This window comes from Populus trichocarpa, chromosome 7 (genome assembly GCF_000002775.5).
Source record: "Populus trichocarpa isolate Nisqually-1 chromosome 7, P.trichocarpa_v4.1, whole genome shotgun sequence".
Lineage (NCBI taxonomy): Eukaryota > Viridiplantae > Streptophyta > Magnoliopsida > Malpighiales > Salicaceae > Populus > Populus trichocarpa.
The window spans coordinates 6024565-6045433 of NC_037291.2; the positions used below are offsets into that span (position 1 = coordinate 6024565).

At 35.0% G+C, this 20869-nt stretch overlaps 2 protein-coding genes across 6 annotated transcripts; both read right to left on the bottom strand.

Moving 5' to 3' along the window:
- Positions 1-3230: 3230 nt before the first annotated feature.
- On the bottom strand, positions 3231-7076 carry LOC18101085 (DNA-(apurinic or apyrimidinic site) endonuclease 2). 2 transcript variants are annotated; one of them, XM_024604899.2, is made up of 11 exons: positions 6857-7076; positions 6665-6776; positions 6377-6571; positions 6105-6190; positions 5788-5903; positions 5573-5653; positions 4958-5158; positions 4618-4769; positions 3768-4486; positions 3442-3531; positions 3231-3358 (listed from the first exon to the last, which is right to left on the bottom strand). In XM_024604899.2, exons 1-10 carry the CDS (start codon positions 6974-6976, stop codon positions 3460-3462), a joined length of 1854 nt encoding a protein of 617 aa, XP_024460667.1. In that variant the 5' UTR covers positions 6977-7076; the 3' UTR covers positions 3231-3358; positions 3442-3459. The 2 variants fall into 2 exon arrangements, with proteins under 2 accessions (XP_024460667.1, XP_006380590.1); XM_006380528.2 differs by having other exon boundaries at positions 3231-3531.
- A 6981-nt stretch (positions 7077-14057) lies between these two features.
- On the bottom strand, positions 14058-20537 carry LOC18101083 (calcium-dependent protein kinase 28). Of its 4 annotated transcripts, none has more exons than XM_024605612.2 (13): positions 19960-20108; positions 19773-19825; positions 18679-18809; positions 18434-18475; positions 18164-18275; positions 17994-18072; positions 17565-17734; positions 16865-16991; positions 16598-16713; positions 16408-16515; positions 16202-16264; positions 15331-15504; positions 14058-14731 (listed from the first exon to the last, which is right to left on the bottom strand). In XM_024605612.2, exons 3-13 carry the CDS (start codon positions 18807-18809, stop codon positions 14567-14569), a joined length of 1287 nt encoding a protein of 428 aa, XP_024461380.1. In that variant the 5' UTR covers positions 19773-19825; positions 19960-20108; the 3' UTR covers positions 14058-14566. The 4 variants fall into 4 exon arrangements, with proteins under 4 accessions (XP_024461380.1, XP_052310518.1, XP_024461381.1 ...); XM_052454558.1 differs by having other exon boundaries at positions 18965-19825; XM_024605613.2 differs by lacking the exon at positions 19773-19825 and adding an exon at positions 18965-19032 and having other exon boundaries at positions 19960-20090.
- Positions 20538-20869: the final 332 nt, after the last annotated feature.

Here is a 20869-nt window from a genome sequence, read left to right on the forward strand (position 1 = left end):
CCATCGTAACCTTCCAACATTAGTATTCGTGGCTCTTAACATTTATGTCCTGCAGCAAAATGATCATTGCAGTTAAAACATAAATTTTGAGCTCTCCTCCGCTGCATTTCCTCCCAGGTGAGGCACCGAACAGGATTGGCAGGGACTGTTGGTGCAGCTCGATTGACACAGGGAGGGGATAGTGTAAATCTCATTGGTGGTGTAGGTCTGATAAACCTCTTTTGTCTGCTAAGTTGATCATCCTTCATCCGGGCTAAACTAATGGTTTCCTTCAAGGTTTGAGGCTTAAACATGCGTATCCCATCTGAAATCTCAGTTTTAAAACCATCCATAAATGTACCCACAAGAGCCTTCTATGTCCATCCACGTACTCGGTTGCCCAAGTGCTCGAATTCTCGTTGGTAATCTCATAGGGAACCCTCTTGCCTTATCCTTGAAAGGGTTTCATCAAAATCTTCACACTCTAAAGGGCCAAATCGAGCCCAGAGTTCGTCTTTAAAATTTGCCCATGATAGAACGTGTCCTTCTTCTTCAGTCAACCTGTGAATCCATTGCCACCACTGGTTGGCCTCCCCTTCCAAGTGGTAGGAAGCTAGAGAGACCTTCTGAGTTTCTGGAGTATTCTGAAATTCAAAAAATTGATTCACACGATTAAACCACTCCGTTGGATCATCTCCTAAAAATCTAGAAAATTCAAGTCGCGTTGTCTTGGAAGAGACAATTAGTCGTCCCCCCTCGTGGCCTTCACGTTGTTGGTTGTCCTGGTTTGGAGGCTCTTGATTTGCAAGCAGCACATCAGAAAGACGGTTAAGCGTTTCTTCTAGATGTTGCAGTCTATCAGCCATGCCGAACTCCATTCGGTGTAGCCCATCTTCTAACTGCTCAATTCGTTTCTTATTAGTGCCCATAATATCTAGGCTTGTTAAAACCTGGCTCTGATATCAATGATAAGCCCCAACAAATATTCAACAATAAATGTTTGTTTCTCTTCGGGTGAGAAAGTACCACAGATTTTAGATACTGATTGATTGCCTTTATTGATAATTTTCAACTGCTTTAAATAAGCAAAACCAGTATAGGAAATCGAAATAAAGGGAAAGTTGGTAACTCACGATTTGAGATTACCCATGTAAAAACTGAATATAACACGTACGAAACAATAAGTATAACAACTATAACAAATTGAAATAAAAATGATGAAAAGTTCGCCACTGCAAATGACCCAGTCCTGTAGGTGACCCAGTCCTCCCCATCACAATCTTTTCATTCTTTACGTGACCATAAATACTCTTCTGCATGCCGCCTGCATATAAACTCTCTTATGGATACCTGCATACCGCCTGCATATATTTGGGATTTAGCCTAAGGGGCCTTGCTCATCGATGTGGCTTATCATTAACATATACCAATAATAATGGGCACGGATGGTTATGGGTACAATGAATTTGTACTGTATTGATACTCTACTGGTAATCAACAAAACAAATTAGATATCCAAACATTATCTATAGATTTTTAAAAATATATATGGATGTCCATTATCCAATTACTATTTATTATTCATCATAAAATAAAAAAGTAACATATATATATTTGATGGGGGTGTGAGTGTCGATCCATAACCCGGGTGAACCCAGATGAGACCTGATGTTTTTTTTTTTTCAAATGTGGTTTTTCTCCTATACCTCTCTTTTTTTATATTTTTTTTAGTTGGTTATTAACACTTTTTAAAGTTCACTATATAAATACTAGAAAAATAATTTATTTTTTTAATGTGGGATTTGAAACCCTTTAGTATATATACTCTATATTTCCAAGAAAAAAGTTATTTTTTCAATGTGGAATTTAAAACCCTTTCGTATATATACTCTATGTTCACAAGAAAAAAGTTAAGTTTTTTCAATGTGGGATAAAAAATGTTTGATTTAAATACTTCAACTTAAAAGGATAACATAATATCTTTTCAATATGTGATTTGAAACCCTTTAATATGTATCTATGTTCACAAGAAAGAAGTTATTTTTTCAATGTGGGATTTGAAGCCCTTTAATAAATATACTCTATATTCACAAGAAAAGGAGTTATGTTTTTTCAATGTGGGATAAAAAAAATTTGTTTAAATATTTCAACTTAAAAGGGTAACATAGTATCTTTTCAATTTGGAATAAAAAAAAATTTAAAATATATTTTAAAACTTCATTATCTATAACATATATAGTATATATTTACATGAATTGTTTCTTAATTTTTTGATATAAAATATTAAAATTTTAAATATTTTTTTTTAATATTCCGAGTTGACCCATGAAATCCGGAACCCGGTCCCTTAGCCTAGTCAACTACCGGATCAAGTTTGATAACTATGATAAAATTACAAATTTCAAGAGTTTGACTATCAAAAAAAAAAAAAAAAAAAAGTATATATAGTCGATAGTGATTTGGAAGGTGGGTTGCAGTGAATTGCCAGTCTCTTTTAGCTCTTTCTATAATATTTTCTGTGAAATAAAATGTTTTCTTTCAATCCTGACTATAACATTGACTTGAGAGTTGAGACATTGCAGAACATGTTTGCTTACTTGCCAATCACTTACAAGGAAAGTTGAAAGTTGACGTTCATGTCTATATTGATATTGAATTTCATTAATATTTAACAATAATCCTATCTCGAGCCAACAATAACGGGTTGCACTCATTCATGAAATTAAAAGTTTTCACCAGCCGTAGTTTAATCTCCATACTTGATTTTAATTAATTTTTAAAAAATCCTAAATTTCAATTTTAACATAAATACCATAAAGATTGTTTTTAGATAAAAAGATAATATATATATATATATATATATATATATAGAATGTAATGTATATATAATATTATTATTTTTATCAAAGAGAATGGAATAACCTCCAATCCTAGCTAGACAACCGAAAAGAATGTTTGCAGTACGTTCACTAAGTTATTTAGCACATACTTATCTCGACGTTCAAACCAGGATGATGAGGACGGGAAGTTGGGGAGCAGACCTTCTTGCCACCTCAACTCACGATGCTCTTTTAGTCTTTAGCTGGAGGATAGAAATGGGGGATTTTGGATTTGTTTACATAAATAATCCAAGGCTCACTTTTAACTACTAGCTGCTTTCTTCCTCTCATAATGGGGATTTTGTCATAAGCACACGGGCATGGGCTGGATTAATAATCTAAATTATCTAATGCTTAAAGACGTCGTCTGTGTATCAGAACGTGCTCTTTTTATCATCCTATTCATTAAATGCAGCTGCCAGATAGCATCCAACAGAATAAAAGGGCAACAATTTCACATGACACAACCAGCCCCTGCAGAACATCCTCCGCTTGTGCACCTGCTTTGATTGAATGAAGGACGCAACAAAAATACGAATCAGGAACGGAAATTTCACAAGAAATGCAAAAAAAAGTTATTTACATTATAAACCACAAGCGGTCATTTGCGCTGGGATTTTGAAGAAGCCCATTTGAAGTAGCCACAATTTGCTTCAGGATTGGATACAGGTCCCTACAAGACCAAAAAAAAAAAAATAGAAAAGCAAAGGATCATCAGCAGAGTTCAAATATTATCTGCCAAAATCTGCACAGTACTGGAGATAAGTCATTTGCAAGAATAGCTTCATTTTCTACCTACTATATGATTTTAACTTATAATGTTCCAAAAGCATTTGACTTGTTTGCTAAAGCATAGTTAGATGTGCAAGTATCATTTATTAGCTGGATTTGAAGGATTAGTGCGAATACCTCAGCTCGTGAGCAGACAAAAAATCTGTGCCCAAAAGTACGACCTGGTTTCTTTACTATCCGAGCAACACAGGGTTCCTTATGACCCTTGCAAACAGGAATACTATTCCGCATGAGCTGCTGTATCCTCTGCCATTCCAACAAAGCAACATTATTTTTCTCTCTCTCAAGCGAGCCATCATTTCCCTTATCTTGATACTGAGATCCTGCACTTGGATTCAGTTGGCAATGCCTGGGACTGCTGCTTTTATCACCCGGTGCATGAGAACCATTCGAGTAACTGCTAGTGTTTGGTTCTGCCTGACTAGGCGAAGCATTAGTAGAAGAGTTCTCAGCACCAGTGCTAAGGTTCGGACTTTTCTGGAAAAAAGATCTGAGAGAGAGCTGGGAACACCGACTTTTTCTTGGTTTTTTCTTGGTTCCCTCAGCAGGCACAAACTTAGTATGCTGACTTTGCAGTATCATTGTAGTGTCAGGACAGCCCTGATTCTCATCAGTCAAATCCTTGGAATTCTCATCTCTTTTGGAAATGGCACTATCAAACTCTTCAGTCAAAGAACATGACGGACTTGTAGATGGGCGAGATACACTGCATTCATTAAATGATCTTTTGATGCTTTCACTGCATGCCTTTATGGTAGCATCTCCATCTGAAAATGAACTTGATATCCTGGAGGATTGAATTTGTGTAGCAGCCTGCCTTTTCATCAACAAGGTCACTGCACAAGGTTAAGAACTTCAAATTACTACATGGGCTTTACACACACAAAAAAATAAAAGAGGCAGCAGATTTCTTAAAATGAACAAAACAAAGTAATACGAACTATCATCAAGAACAAAATTGTCACACCAAGAGTTTGCTGGACACCATGAATCATGGGCAGATATCTAGCAGATAAAGGTGGAGTGCTATGTCTGGGTATATCACAGATTTCTTCCAAACTCATATAAACAGGAGCGTGATCTGAACCTTCCAATTTGATGCCCCGCCCTCCCTTCCACCTGTTTAGGCAAGTAGAGAAACTTATGGTCTTCGCAGTTTGCACAGACATGCAGACAGACTCATCCATATACACTTGAACAAGCAAACAAGGATAGAAACACATGCACATACAGGTTGAAACAACAAAGAAAACTGAGAGGTTTCATGGCATTGCTACATTCAAGAATATATCTGGATCCAATGATACCTAGTTGAGTCTCCAGGTTTCCAGCGTTTATACTGTGTCAATATGTCACATTCCTTGACATGGCAGGATAAGAAGTTATGGCCTTGCAAGTCATGCTCTTGATGCAAGCATGGTCCAGCACACAGAATATGGTCAATCCTACTCCCAAAATTAAATAGTTCAGCACCTGTACTTGATGACCAGCACGTGTATGCTTCTCTTCTGTAGGACAATTCAAGGTGGAAGAACTAGGATTCAATACCAACTTACTCCCAAAGAAAAAGAAGAGATCATAGAATGACATTATCATGATGCAAGGATTAAAAAAAAAACACTTTGAAAGATACTAATCAATGGAAACTTTAATGAATCAGAGGATACCCCACTAAGGAAACAAAACTAAGTAGCGACATGCAAATTTATATGTGCAAGGATATGAAGGATTATTGTCAATCACAGAAAGGGGGAAAAGAGTTGATGCAAGACTCTATTATGAAGAGGTCAGTAAACAAGGACAGTGAAAGGTACAATTTTATATAAGAACTTCAACTCCCTTTTTGCTGTCCAAATATAACTCAACATCCAAATCCAGACTTAAAACTTTGCAAATTGAAAATCAAGTGAAAATTTTGAAACCTGTCAGGATGTTTTGCTCGGAAAACATCAACAAAGAGGCCACCTGACATCATTAGAATGGACCTGAACCATCTTCTGAATCTACAGATAAGTGAATAGAACCTTATTCAGTGCTTGCCTTGACTGGTAAAGTTTTGTGTACTTATTTAACTGACCACTCCAAATAGTCATAGCATAATAGACAAGCACTGCTTATAAATTAGCTCACAGCTTACTCATTCTTCTCAAAATCTGAATCTGCATCACACCTATCCATAGCAGTAGGTGCAATATTGAGATCACCAACAACGAATACCCTCCTTCCCTCATGCAGAAGATTCTCCCATCTTTTCTACAACAGAGATTACCAAAATCAATCAAAGCACACAGAACTCTTCATTCATCAGGGATAAACTATTAAACACTACCAACATCAAATAATTCAACTTTAACAGGGAAAAACTGAAAGGCAAAACAAAATGTAAACTATAAAACCCATCAAGCCACATCATGCATAATCACCAGTAACAATGAAAAGAAGCGAAGTTAATACCTGTAATATCTTAAAAAACTTCATCTTAAACTCAATTCTCTCTGTATCATCATGGGCTGCTCTAGGCCCATATAAGTTAAAAAGAACTGTAGAAAACAAAATAATCAACATCAATTCCATCACAAACTCCACATCAAAATCGGAACTTTACCAAATATTTAAAGGCTCCCTTAGACTAATTCCACCAAAAAATGCAATAAAAACCAAAGCTGTCAACCAAATTACCAATCAACACATAACAAATGCAATATTGTTTTTTACATTAAACGCACCAAAATGATTATGATCAGTAACGACACACCGTCCCTCACTATCAACCTTAACAAGCTCATCTTTCTCAAACTCCTCAAGCCCTTCATTTCTTTTACACCGGTCAATGAACCCAGTAAAACCCTCCTCTGCCGCAACCGGCAATGCCACTTCAGTACTCGAAAATGCAGACTTTACACGACAAAATGTTGCAACCCCTATAAAGATGACAAAAATCATCACCAAAAAGGCAGAAGTTTTTAGACAATTTTAATTTGTATTTCATTTAAGCAACTCATCGAACACCTTACCAGAGTACCCAGTACGGCCTTTATCTTTAGTTCGCGTGCAAGAAAAAAAAGATTCATACCCATCAGCTATTACTAAATCAGATGTTAATTCTTGTCTTCTTAATTTTGTTTCCTGTATGTTAAATTTGCATCGATCAAGATTGTGAAGACCAAAAAATAAAAGAAAATGAGAGTTCATCGGATTTTGTATACCTGAAAGCAAATGATGTCTGCATCGAAAGTGTTTAGGAGGTTTGAGAGAGACCCAAATTGCGAGACTCGTTGTCTTAGGCCATTAACGTTGTAAGATACTATCTTTATTGGGTTCCCCATGGATAAATGAGTTGGTGTTTGTTGCCTTTTTTTGTGGTGTTTTTAAGGTTGCGGGTGAATGCAGAGAAAATAGCCAAACTACAAGTCGGTTGCGTACCTAGCGACATGGTTTTTTTAACCTTTTCAAATTAGTATAAACGTTCCATTTCTCACGTTTCGCAGCGGGTGGCTTTTTTAACTTGTTTTTTTTAAAATAAAATTATAAATGTAAATAAAAACAATTATGCAAGTATCTAATTAAGTAATTTGATAATTATTTATGTAAATAAATTAATAAAAAATTTCATTAATAATACTAAATATAAAATTTTAAAAATCAAGAAATAGACGTAGATCAAGATATTTGATCTCATAACATGAGATATTTATCTGGTTATGTTTATTGAATTTTTTTATTCAATCAAATGATAATAGAAATAAGCATACATATGAAATTGATTGAATAAAAAAAATTTATGTAAAATTACACATATTAAAAATATTATCTAAAAATAAATAAATTTTTATTTTTAAAAAACAAAGTTTATATATATAAAGACATATTAATAATCATAGAGGAATGATATTAATTGAAATATAAATTAAAAAATATTTAAAAAAAAACGTATTAAAAAAAGGTATCAATTAATATCAAAATTAGAAACAGAAATAAAATAAAATAAAATAAAAGTAAGGAAAAGACAAAGTTTATGTGGCACAAGTGCATTCAAAAGAAATACGAAAAACAAATGACTCGGGTTACAGTCTTCAATGGGTTTAAAAGGTTGGTTTTATTTTAATTAAATGATAAAAAAGTAGACAATGATAGTAGATGAATAATTGTTTTTTTTTAAAAAAGAGTAAAAGACCATGATAGCTTGAAAAACAAAAACCTTTGAAAATATGAAATTGGATAGAAAATGGTCAAATAGAATCGACGTAAGTTAACCAAAGTTAATGTGATAGACATGTAATCTAAGTAATAAGGGTGAGTCAACCCGGGTCAACCTGTAAAACTCATGATCTAAATCATAAGACCAAGATAACCTGATAGAAAAAAAATTAAAGAAAACCATAACCAATATTTTTTAAAATAATGTTGAACAATAAAATCAGAAAATAAAATGAGCCAAAATAAAAGTATGTCGACTCGCGTTAACTTTTCAAACATATAACCTAGGTCATTAGACCAGAAGCATTATAAATGAAAAAACCGTAAAGCCCAATTCCCAATAAAAAAAATACAAAATGATGAAATCGAAAAAAAAATCAATTACACAAAAAGATCCAAAACAAAAAATTATAATTAAAAGAATTAGGATAAATGTAAACCTCAACTAGAATTTTCGAGATTTTTGAAAAAAAAATAGAATAAAGGGATGTTAAATAAATTGGGATGAGGTGTTAAAAGTTTGGAAACTTTTATTTATAAAAATAGATTTAATGTTGGGTGGAGAAAGAATACCCAGTTAAATGAAAAACACCAAACAAAGCTTTAAGATAATGTTGTAACTATGGGAATATGGAGCCATATAAATAGCAATTTGGCTTCAAAGGAAGCCAAGATTGCCAAACCACCATCCGGGAGGGGGTTTAAAGTTTGTAGGGTTTTAGAAAAGTTGAGGGAGGGAAAAAAAGCGAAGAAAAAACTTGACTTCCCTTGTATTTTCTCTTGTTTTAGTAGCTATTTGAGGTAATAAACTCAACCTAAATAATTAGTTTGGATGATTATGAGCTATGTAAATTATTGAATGTCATAGTGTTAAATAGAATTTGAGATTTGTGAAAATTAGTTGTTTATTACGTTGTTTAATGATGAGATAATGTTAGTTGGCATGAGAAATGATTAGATAACTTTCCAATTGAAAAATTCATCTCATTACCGTTGGAATTTTCGGATAGGAAGTTGGGATTATTTGATAAAATGGGTATAAAATCCATATGTATGTGTTGATATGTGTGATTAATGTATGGGAAACACATTAATTAAATGGTTTGAAAAAGAAAATTCCCATTACCTTGTATGAAGGCATTATGCCAAATAGAGGAGAAATGAGGAATAAGATTTTGATTCATTTGATAGGTAAATTATGCTTGAATGCATTCATGTGTAAAAAAAATTCAAAAATTTGCATGGGTAATGTACTATGGTCATTCAAATAAATTAATGACAATTAGAAAGAAAAATTATTTCATTAGTTGTGTGGATGAATTAAAGGAACATTCATAAATTTGTGGATATTCAATTTAATTGATGAAACAATATATGAAAAAGCTATATTAGATGGTAATTTGAGGAATAATTAATGGGAAAATTAGAAAGTTTATATATGTGAATTTAAGTGGTTTTGGAATTTAATTAGTTATGGAAATTTGATTTTGGAAGAATTTGTGTCTTTTATGATACATGAGAGACTACGAAAGTAGGACAACAACAGGTTGATGCTAGGCAACTTGAAGTTCATTTATTAACTTAATTAAATTATGTAATTTTAATTTCCTTAAATATCATATATATTTTTGAAAGTTTTGTTTAAGAAATGTAAAGAATCTAGTTACCGGGTAGCGAGACTAGTACTCAATTTTAGATGGAGGAATTAATAACCCTGTTGTAAGGTTAGTGTTTGATTTGGATGGAGGAACTAGTCACTTGTTAGCAAAACTAGTGCTCGATTTTGGGCAGAAGAACTAGTTACCCGGTAGCAGGACTATTGCCTGGTTTTGGATAGAGAAAGGAGTTACCCGGTAGTAGGGTTAGTGCTCGATTTTGGGTGAAGAAATTAGTTTATCAGTGATTGGGGTTCATGCCCAGGAATTTGGGCTACTGACATTGGTTATTAATAACATGAATGGTTGTGATTTGGCAAGATGGTTCATTGAGATCATAGGAATCGATTTAAAATAGTGGTTTATGCATATGCCATGTTTTTTATATGTTTTGAGGGTAAAAAAATAAAATATTGTATGGATTATTTATAACTTTTTTTAATTTAATTTCAAGTCCGTATCAATCATGTGCTAGCTTGTAGGAATATATAATATCTTTTAATATATGAAAAGAATATGTAATGTTAAGAATTGTCCATGTATCATTTTGAAGTCTTATTTTGAAAGTAATCTTTATGTTTTGTAATGTTTAATCTTAAATTTTATTATTAGAAGTTTAAATTAGGCAAGAACTTATTTTATATTAGTTTTTATGAATTTAAGTTAGTATGGTTAGATTATATCATTGTTGTTATGTATATTTGTAAGATTTAATTGTATATGTTTTATTTCTAGAATTCAAATGTTGGTTTTGTGAAATGTTGAGAATGGTATAGTCTTGGATAGTTGAACTATGTGATTACGATGGTGTTAATAAGAAAATTTAAAGTATATTCAATAACTAGGTATCAATAATATAGGGGAAACTTTGATGGATTTTAGAAGAAAAAAGAATTTGACCTTCTTTTATTGAATAAGTATGATGAAATGTTGATGTGTGATTGATTAAAAAAATTGAGGATATTACTTGTGGATGATACATACTAGGTATGGAGCTATGACTAATCAGACTTCAGTGAGGAGAGGGAATCAAAATGTGGATATTGGTGGGGATCGAGAAGGTGATCCTTTAATCGATATTGTTTCTTATGTGCCAACAAAGTCGGCACAGTCTGGACATGGAGAGTCATCAAGATTTCGGGATGATGATGCATTATTACAGAGAGGGATGCTGCAATCTAAGATATTAAACAGAGATGGACATGAGAATCTATCCCCACCTACAATACCTGCAATAGTACCTCCACCCTACCCTAATCCTGTAGTTCTTGCATAGACAATAAAAGCAATGACAATAATAGCACCACTAGCTACGACATCTACGAACAATGTGGTTACCTTGGTATGAATTGTAAAGAGTATGAATGAGGAGACTTGTGAACTCTTCTTGGGGGAGCCAAATACAAAAATCATGAGTTGATAGATTCAAAAGGTGAAGAGTACCATGACTCATATAAAAATACCAGAGGATTTATGGATGGACTATGACACCTAGTTATTATCAGATAGAACATAGTTTTGATGGGAGACTATACAGTTGAGGAGGGCCACTGGGATGTGGACATGGAGTGATTTTAGAGTGCAATTTGAGAATTAGTATTACTCTAGATATCATTGTAAGGTGAAGGAGCAGGAATTTTGACCTTGAAGTATGAGGATATGTCTATTTTTCTACTATGAATATTTTTTTTTATGTAATCAAATTTAGGATTAACGTGACTCATTCAATTTGTTGATGTGATTTGGTTTTTAGTTTTGGTTAAAGTTTGTTTCTATTTGAGGTTTTTCTGAACTATATATCTGTTTAAAGTTCATTTCTTTTAGAGTAATTTAGCATGACTTTTTCTTATTGTGATTGAAACTTATTGAGTTTGAATTGAATTTGCTTTGCAAGTTGTTGATGTTGCAGTGCATATTTGATTAAAGTGTTTTTTTTCTCTCCTTTGCGGTTTTGTTTTATGGGGTATCACTTTTTTCTTTTTGGTAGGCAGCGGCAAGAAATGGAAGTGAAAGATCCAATAGCTGTTGCAAGAGAAGTTCAGAAGGCAGACAGAAAAATTGAGGGATAATCTTTATGAGCAGTTTCTTGAATTGGGTAGCGCACTATGCAATAATGTGCTGTTATTCTTGGTTAGTAGTGCCTTCACACAGGAATGATCTCCTTTTATGAACTCAAACTGTGCATTCGACTCATTATTGAATTCCTGGACTTCTAGTTCTGACTATATTCAAAGATTTACTTAATATTGCAGTATTTGAATTCTCACTTTAGAGGGATCAGGGATGTGCGTGCGTGTGTGTTTGGCTGTTAGCTTGTTGATGCATCCACCTCCATAAGCTGGTTGCTTTTGTCACAAATTTTTGGCCTTGCAGCAAATGTGAATAAATAATATAATTTCACTATTCATGAGCTACAAATATGCACTTCTTTCTCACATAGAACATGAAAGTGCTTGATTTTTAACTAGTTACTTATTACTTACATTTGCATGCAGACTCGATAGGCCAAAGAATGACAAGGCAACTGTTTTGACAGACGTAATTCAAGTGCTGAAGGATCTAACATCCAAAGTGAACAGACTAAAGGTCCAGTGGGCAACACTCTCAGGAGAATCATGTGAGGTGGTTGGCTCTTTGTGTTTGTTCCCTGTGGTCACTATGCTTTAAGCTTGCGTGATTGCTCGTGTAATTGATGCCAAGAAGAATGAGTTAATGCAGGCTTGATGCAAATATATCTTAAGCAGTTAATGCAGGAAAAGAATGAGCTCAGAGAAGAAAGGGCATCTTTGAAAGCTGATATTGAAAATTTAAATGCCCAGTATCGTCAAAAGGGAAGGGCTATGTTCCCATGGGCTGCTGTTGATCCTACTGTTGTAATACCTCCACCTTATTCACACCCGGTTCCCGTTCGTGTTCCTCCAGGACCGATTCACATTCATCCCTCATTGCAGCCATTTGTCTTCTTTGGAAATCAGAATCCTGGTGCCATTGCCAGTCCATGTTTCAACATTTATTCTTCTGGTTCCCATTTTTCAAGCAAACAGGATTCCAGAAGCAAGTTAACAGATCATCAAAGAGGAAAAAATAAAGAAAGATGTGATGAACTTAAAATGCCTGTTCCTCCACAATGATGCACAAATACTTGGCAAACGAAGACACAAAACTGACTTGAAAGATTTGTGCAGGATACACCGACTGGAGAAAGGGAAGGCAATTAGTGTCAAAGGGAGGAAAGAAATATTAAAAATGGTAGCTCCTCATGTACGCACTCATCATCTCAAGTTCTTCAAGGCAGCTCCTCTAATAGTACGGGAGATGTCCTAAAACCTAATTACTGAGGTTTCCAGTTTTTTGAGCCTCTTGACACTTTCTTAGAACGGACTTTAACGATGGCGTGTGTTTCTCATGACCCTCATATAATAATGTCCTTAATATGAAGCCTTAGCCTGACAAGCATGAGATCATTTCAAACAGCTTCATTGTGGACGTAGCACATTTTAAGGTTATAGCAGAACTATGGAGTAACCACCTGGTTGTCTGCGGCAACAGGACACATGGAAGAGGGTGCCCAACTCCGTTCTACTGAATCAACTTTCCTGGTTCTTGACCGACTCGCATAAAGCTTCAGATTTTTCTGCTAGTTTCTTTTTAGTTGTCTGCTGATCAATATAAAAGCAGTTCATATTGGTGGAGAAAACTCTGTAAATCATCACCGCAAAATGCCTGATACTTTAATCGGTCAACCAGTCTAGTTGTTAACACTCCTTTCTTTGGTAAACTTCCTTTTTTATGTAGCATCAAAGCCACATTTGAAATTGATTAGTCTTGTTGGCTTTACAATGGCAATGAAAAATGCCTCAGTAAAACACAACTCTAATGGATTGTTGTTAGAATTACTTGAGTACGGCGATATTGTTAAAGCCATTTCCTCTGCAATTTATCATCCAGGCAGCATGTATCTAGGTGCGTGGATTGTTGCAAATCATTTCAAATGGAATGACGACCCCTCCCTTGCCTGCAACAGCACGAGTAACACAAACAATCGTTGCATTGCATATGCTACCCTGCCGTTGTCATTCCATCTAGCGAGGGCAGAATGATATATCCCTTGTCTTTTGGGATATCAAAGTCCAACGGATCCTGGGCCTTGCCTTTTCATTGGCTCCTGTAGTAACCTGCACTTGGTGAATCTTCTTGCATGACCTATCTTAAGGTTCACATTCAAAAGCTCTTCAGTGCTTGCTCAAGGAGAGCCAAGAGTGTGAAGCAAATGCTATATATATATATATATATATATATATATATATTCACAGCAAGTTTCCGCCACCTAATTCTATGAACAACGAACTGCAGGGATGACGCTATCATAGCCTAATAAATGAGATGACAATATATATATTATACCTCACCGAAGAACTTAAACCTTTGGTTATATGGATATCATTATCCCTTCAACGTAATTAATAATCAAGAGCTCAAATCCTGAAAACTCCACTTCGCACGAGGAAGCATGGTGGAAATACTTTAATCAGCTTAAAGCTATGAGACTTTACACTTGCAATATGTATCATGCGTAGCTTTATTCAATCTCTGCTAAGAGAGTCCTATTTTAACATCCACTCTACTACCATTATATGCCTCTACACGGGTGGGGTGGGGGGAGGTTAACATTACATTATATATCAACACAGGATTCCAAGTATAAAATTACGAGAAATGGAGTACAACTGAAGTTTCAGTATTAATACTGAAAATTTCGAAACTGGAATGCTCATCTTGTGTCTCGCAACTACAATTAACATGTAGTAACGTCACGTGCTTAAAAAAGGCACCCCCTCTATCAGCTTCAACTTTCAATAAGCACTTTTAACTTCAAGCAAGCACTGTTGTTCCAATCAACTGGGATATGCACCAATTACCAAATGAGTTTCAGAAAGAGGTGAGCCTGGTAGGATGGTTATTGGGAAATTGGTGTAGTGTAACCTAGAAGGTCAGCTTCCACAGAAGGAGCTCCACTTCTCTAGCTTCCTCGCTAGTCTCAATCTTTAAAAGTGCAATTCTTATCTATAGTTTTTTTGAATTCCGGTGCCCAGATGGGTCTGGCACATTTTGCGAACTCATGCTAGCAGTTCTTAGAAGTCTACGGAATTCTGAAAGGCTTATTCTACCATCCTTGTCAATGTCAGCCTCCTCAAGAAGTGGGTCAACAGAACCTCTCAAGCCTGAGTGCTGCAAGGCAATAAAGAAAAACCAACTTGAGCATCTGTGCTGATATCTATTTTTAAATAGAAAGTTGAAACACAAAAGCCATGCTAGTCACCACAACCCATCCCTTGTCCTTAAGCAAGCACAAAGTGAACTAGGAGCTTCTATATGATCTGGGATTTCCTAGAGGTGAAATGCTAGTCATATACATGAACAAAGAGGCTTCAATGTGGCATATTAAGCACATGACAAAGAGTGAAATACAACAATCAGAAGAAAAGGATGGATGCATAAACTAACATCAAGCATTATCTAGGAGCTACCACCAAATAAATTCAGAGCCAAAACTAAATGAAACTACTTCAAAAGCTGGAAAGTTCTTTTAGGCAAGTATTTGAGTTAATTTTGTCAATGAAACTACAACCGAAGTTTTCAAAACATGCACAATGGTGCCCTTAATGGGATTAACACGGTAAGCAAGAACAATCACTTAAAATAAACATGAAGTATAAAAGCCTTAACTCAGCTACCATGTGAATATTTTTTATTCATTTCCGTTTTCAGTTTCGCATGAAGAAGAGATATAACAAGGCAGGATACTCAATGCAAAGAAATATCAATACCATTCTAAGTTCTTCTGGAGTTATATATCCATCTCTATCAATATCAAATTTCTCAAAAGCAGCCTGCGACCGCAGCTGCCACTTCTCAGAGTTGTGTTCCTCCAATTGATGGACATGCAAAGCAGCTGCAACAAACTCAGTGAAATCTACAAGTCCATCAGTGTTACTGTCAATCTGCATCAAACATATAAATAGCTCCATCAAGTTCCAAAACAAGCAAAACTGATGGAACATTAGATGAGAGAAAAAGAAGATTGAGTAAAGAGACATGCAATAGAGGAAGGAAGTACAGTTTTTCAATACAACACCAAAGCCACTCCAGAACAAAAGAATAGGTGCTTCATGTATAAGCACCAAAGAAATCTTAAAAATCTCTAAGGAAACAATTTAAATAAAACAAATAGCTACATTTAATGCATTGTAATATAAAATAAGAATATCTAAAAACCATTGTGGATCCTTCATCAAAAGCAGAGTCGTATTAATTAACATGAAAAACAAAACTAGATAGGGAGAACATAAGAAACAATGGCCACTAGAAGAAAATGCCCATCATAAGTACTTAAAGAACATTATAACTAGTCCTGGTGGCATGAGATTCTAGCCAGGCAAGGAGCCAGTGGTTACCAAGGTGGAGGAGCATCTCACACTCCTCTCTTAAAAGCCAAAAGTATTTTGTTCATTAACAGAAAAAAAGTTGGTCACTAAAAAGAAAAATGCAAGTTGCGTTGCTAATTTAATACATCAGAAAACATAGAAATGACTACTATGGGGAAAATAAGAAGGCTTCCATCAACAAATTCAAGGCTCAATTCCATCTTTTTTCTTTGGAGTTCAGTAAATATTCAGAGGAAACAAGATTCAAGCTTACCGCTTGAACAATTTCTAAGACAAGTGATTCTTTCAACTTCCAAGGAAGATCTTTAGCTAGGGCCTGCAATGAAACCATCATCATTACAACAAAATACAGAAAACAGATACATGGAAATGTATCTCATAGAGAATGGAATGCACAGAATGAAATTTTTTAGGTTTCTTGCAAGAAAAACATATAACAGTTTGATAAAAAGAGACTACCTGTCTCATTTCTTCAAGACTAATAGCACCATTTTTATCCACATCAATGGCATCAAATTGATCCTTAAGATCAGCTAGTTCCTCTTCATCAATCGTGCTTGCCAATGCCTGCAAAATATCAACCATTCATAAAATGAAAGCATCCATATTTTCCCTTGGAGCAATCCTACAAAAAGAAAGATTGTTTTACCCTTAGAGCAAACTGCTTCAAACGACTGTACTTCACAAATTGTCGCATGTTACTCAGGACAGATATGTCAATAGGGATCTCAGATGCATCTCCTCCTTCTCTGACCCATGGGTGTGCTGGAAAAGTTGAAAACCAAGAACTTTACTCTTTAAGCAAGAAAAAAGAGGAAAAATTGCTTTAAGAACCAAACAACATGTGCACCCAATTCTAATAGATCATAACAATCAGGCATTTATTTCTTCAATGGAAAACTAATATGGCACATACATAGAGCTTGAGCAGCAGTAAGTCTTGCACGAGGATCCTTCACCAGTAACTTCTGCACGAAATCTTTTGCACTAGTGCTAATGGTTGGCCATGGTTTACGGCGAAAATCAGGCTTGTTTCTTAAAACCTGCATACAGTAAATATTAGAATTTCGAAGGATGAAATAATATTTAACAATGCAAAAGAGAAAAATATCCACGCATGGTGATTGAATTAAGTGGGAGCCAAAAAGTGGCCTGTATATAGAAAAAAGGTATAGTTAGAACACATTAGGAAAAGAATATGGTTGTTTGAAGAACTGTGATGACAAACAAAGTGAAGGATGGGATAGTTTGGCTGCTTTATGTTTGGAAAACAAACTGACTATGATTAAAAGTAATGACAGAGAGTTCAAGGGAAAGTAAGTACAGTGTTGTGGAAGGAAGGTTATTGACATGTAAGCAGCAACAAAACAACAACCATGCCACTGTCTCCACTAGTTGGGTTTGGATATATGGATCCTTTTGCGCCATTCCACACAACTATATACCGAATCCATTTCAATATCAAGTATTGACTGTAAGCAACATTAAAAGTGACTATAACAGAAACTAAAGGCTCTACTAAATCCATTGAGTGTCCAATTGCAATGACTTATACCAGAGACAAGTAGGAATCAGAAACGAAAAAAGCCACATCCAAAGTTAAAATTGTATCACACCTCCTTAAATATACCATCCTCAGTCTTATCCCAAAACGGACGCCTCCCACATAGCAAAATGTATGTAATCACACCAATACTCCAGACATCTGATTCAGGTCCAGAATTGCGTTTTAATACTTCAGGTGCAACGTAGTAGGCACTGCCAACAATATCTTTAAACTTCCTGCCTGCAGTTCATTAGATCAAATAATATAAATGATCTATGGGTTTCAAAACAAGTGCTAGAAAAAATGCTAACCACAGGTTGGCAAGAGAATACTGCAGTCTCATGAGTACAAGTAAAAATAATAAAGGCTTTGGGATTCAGCCACATTATGAAAATTCTCCATAGAAAGCATGGTAAGTTTTTTTCTTCCTTTAATATTTTTGTAAATATCATGCATATAAGCATAAGTCAGATCTCTGCATGATGAAAATACGACTCACCTGGTTTTATGAAGTCTGACAAACCAAAATCCGTGGCTTTAAGAGGCGAGTCCTCCTTGGTTGACTTGAAAAGAAAATTCTACAGGCAAAAAACAAAAGGATCCATTCTCAAGAAGCATGATTCTGCCCAAATGATATACTTGTTATCCATATGATAAAATTGGTAATACCTCAGGCTTCATGTCGCGGTGCACCAAGCCATGCAAATGACATTCAGCTGCAACTTTTAGCATCTGTCGCACTACTACTGCTGCATCTTTCTCAGTATAACGACTGTCTTTCCTGATTCAACAAAATAAAGCAGTGGTAAGGTGAACAGTTTGAAAAATGTTTCAGCTGAAAATGGTCATTTTTAGATATACTGAGTGCATTATTTTCACATAAATTTAACCAGGAAAAAAATAAAAAAATTATCACAGAAGAGAAACAAGATTTATTACTTTGCCAATATCCGATCTAGCAACTCTCCACCTTCACATAATCTGATAAAAGACAATATAAAACATGGACAAGATTAGTAAAAGAAAATAGAGAGCATTGCAAGTGAAGATTGATAGTAAAAAAAAACTGTTCAAGGAGAAAAAATATGATGGACAATAAGCAGAAATGTGAGATGCAATTACAGGAGCAACATGGTAATATGTGAATGGTATTGTCAGACAGATCCCATGAACATGAAACTTACTCCATAACAATATATACATAAGAATCATCCTCAAATGCGTTATGAAACTGAACTACATTCTCGTGGCCTGTGAGTTCTTGCAATATCCTGACTTCTCGTTTAACATCCTCTACAGCAATAGGAAGAACCATCTACCAGAAAAGCCAAATAATAATTTTACATAAGCAAGAAGTAGTCAACATTTACTGAAAGAAAAACATAAAGGTTTTTGTTAAGAGACGAAAATGGTAATATTTATTCCATCTTAAAGCTTTCAAGCTTTTGGTAGTCACATAGTTAGTCTAACCTGAATCACTAATGGCTAAAAACTTCATTTACCCGAACTGAAGAAGGAAACAAAACATTACCGCTCACCTGGTAATTTGAGAGGGAAAAATTAAGATGATTGAATGGAACAAAGCTACCAATGAACACAATTGTAGCTTTCCATTTGAAAGGCATACACAAAACAACATTATGGGCTAGGATATGTAGTAGTAAGAACATTCCTATCCACCTATTTTTGAATAAAAAATAAACATTTCTGCTTTCTTCGATAGGGAGAGAGGGAGAGAGAGAGAGAGAACAGACCCTGCCTAGTCTAAAACAAGTGATTCACAATTTAATGCAAATTCTCAGACCTGTACTCTCCAACTAAATTTCACCATCTGAAAGGCCTTTAATTGTCATGCTATAATTCTCGACTGCTTAAAGATAAATACTAGCAACAATAAAAGCAACAAAGCTCATAGTTAGCAAAATAATGCTATGTATTCACCAAAACCAAACTTGCAATAATTGCATACGGATGTGGATACTCGATCAAGCTTTAGCCCATCAAACCAGTAAGAACCAGGTTAATATGAGTATCACTAGAAAGTGCTTGTCCTAGCACCCAACATGATAACATCCCTAATGTGCAAAAAAGTAACCCAACAAGTCAACGATCATTAAGGAATAGAATTCCCAAACGCAAAAGATTTCTGAAGCACTCTAAATATAAGAGAAAATGGGGATTTATGAAACAGAAGGGATGATGGGTGGGACCTGGTAGACCCTTGATTTTCAAGTAAAGAGGAGTCAGTATTCAAAACAGAAATAAACAAAATGAGAACCTATCTATAACAAAAGGCAAAAACCCCTTTAAGGATCTTCTCAGAATCTTCAACTGCACCAATAAAACCAACATAAATATTAACAACAATCACAAAAATAATAATAAAAAAAACCTTAATTATTGTCCTCCAAAAACCACAATATAACCCCAGTTCACAAAATAATAAAAGAAACAAGAAGCAATACCTTATTTTTGTCAATTCTCTTGACAGCAACTCGATCTCCATTACCCTTATCAGTAGCAACATATGTATAACCAAATTGACCATGACCCAACAATTTGCCAATTGTATATCTGATATCAAAATCTTTATCATAACCAAAATCTGTTCTTTTCCCACAAGGGATCGCCTTGCTACTTTGCTTCTCTTTGACCTTTAGCTTCTTTTCTGCCTCGTTGTTAACATTCTTATTAATCTGATGATGATGGTGCACAACTTCTTGCTTTTTTCTTGTTGCTGCTTTTGTTGTCCTTGTTTGTGGCTTTGTGGGTTCTTTCCTGTTGTGATTAGCCTTGGTATTGTTGTTGCTGTTAGAGCCACTAATGTTGATGGTAGAAAAACAAGCACCCATGATTTTGTATTCAATTTTAGTCTAATCAATCAGCCAAGTTTGAGACTTTAGAAAGAGATATCATGAAAAATGAAAATAAATGGCGGGTTTAGGAAATGAGAGGTGAAAACGCGTGACTTTTAAGAAAAGAAAGAGAGGGTCAGCGGAAGAAGGGAAGAAAGAGGAGGGGAGAGGGGGCTGTTGATCAAAAGAGACTTTTGTTTTTTTATTATTATTATTATTTATACTTCCTCAAAATAATAAAAGTGAGAACGCTAACCTTTTTTTTTTTTTTTTCATTTTACGGACGGAAATCGTGATCCTGATGAAGATAATAATGATAATAATAATAATAATAATTTTTTTTTTTCAAGATGAATATGATGCATAGTTTTAAAATCCGGTCCGACCCGGCCCGACGGGTCGACTCGGGTCTGGAATCGGGCCGGGTTGAAGAAAAAATAGGAGAAGAAAAATCCGGCTGACTCAGTTAACCGGACATGACCCGGTCAAAAACTCGGTTGCAAACCGTTAACTTTTGTTT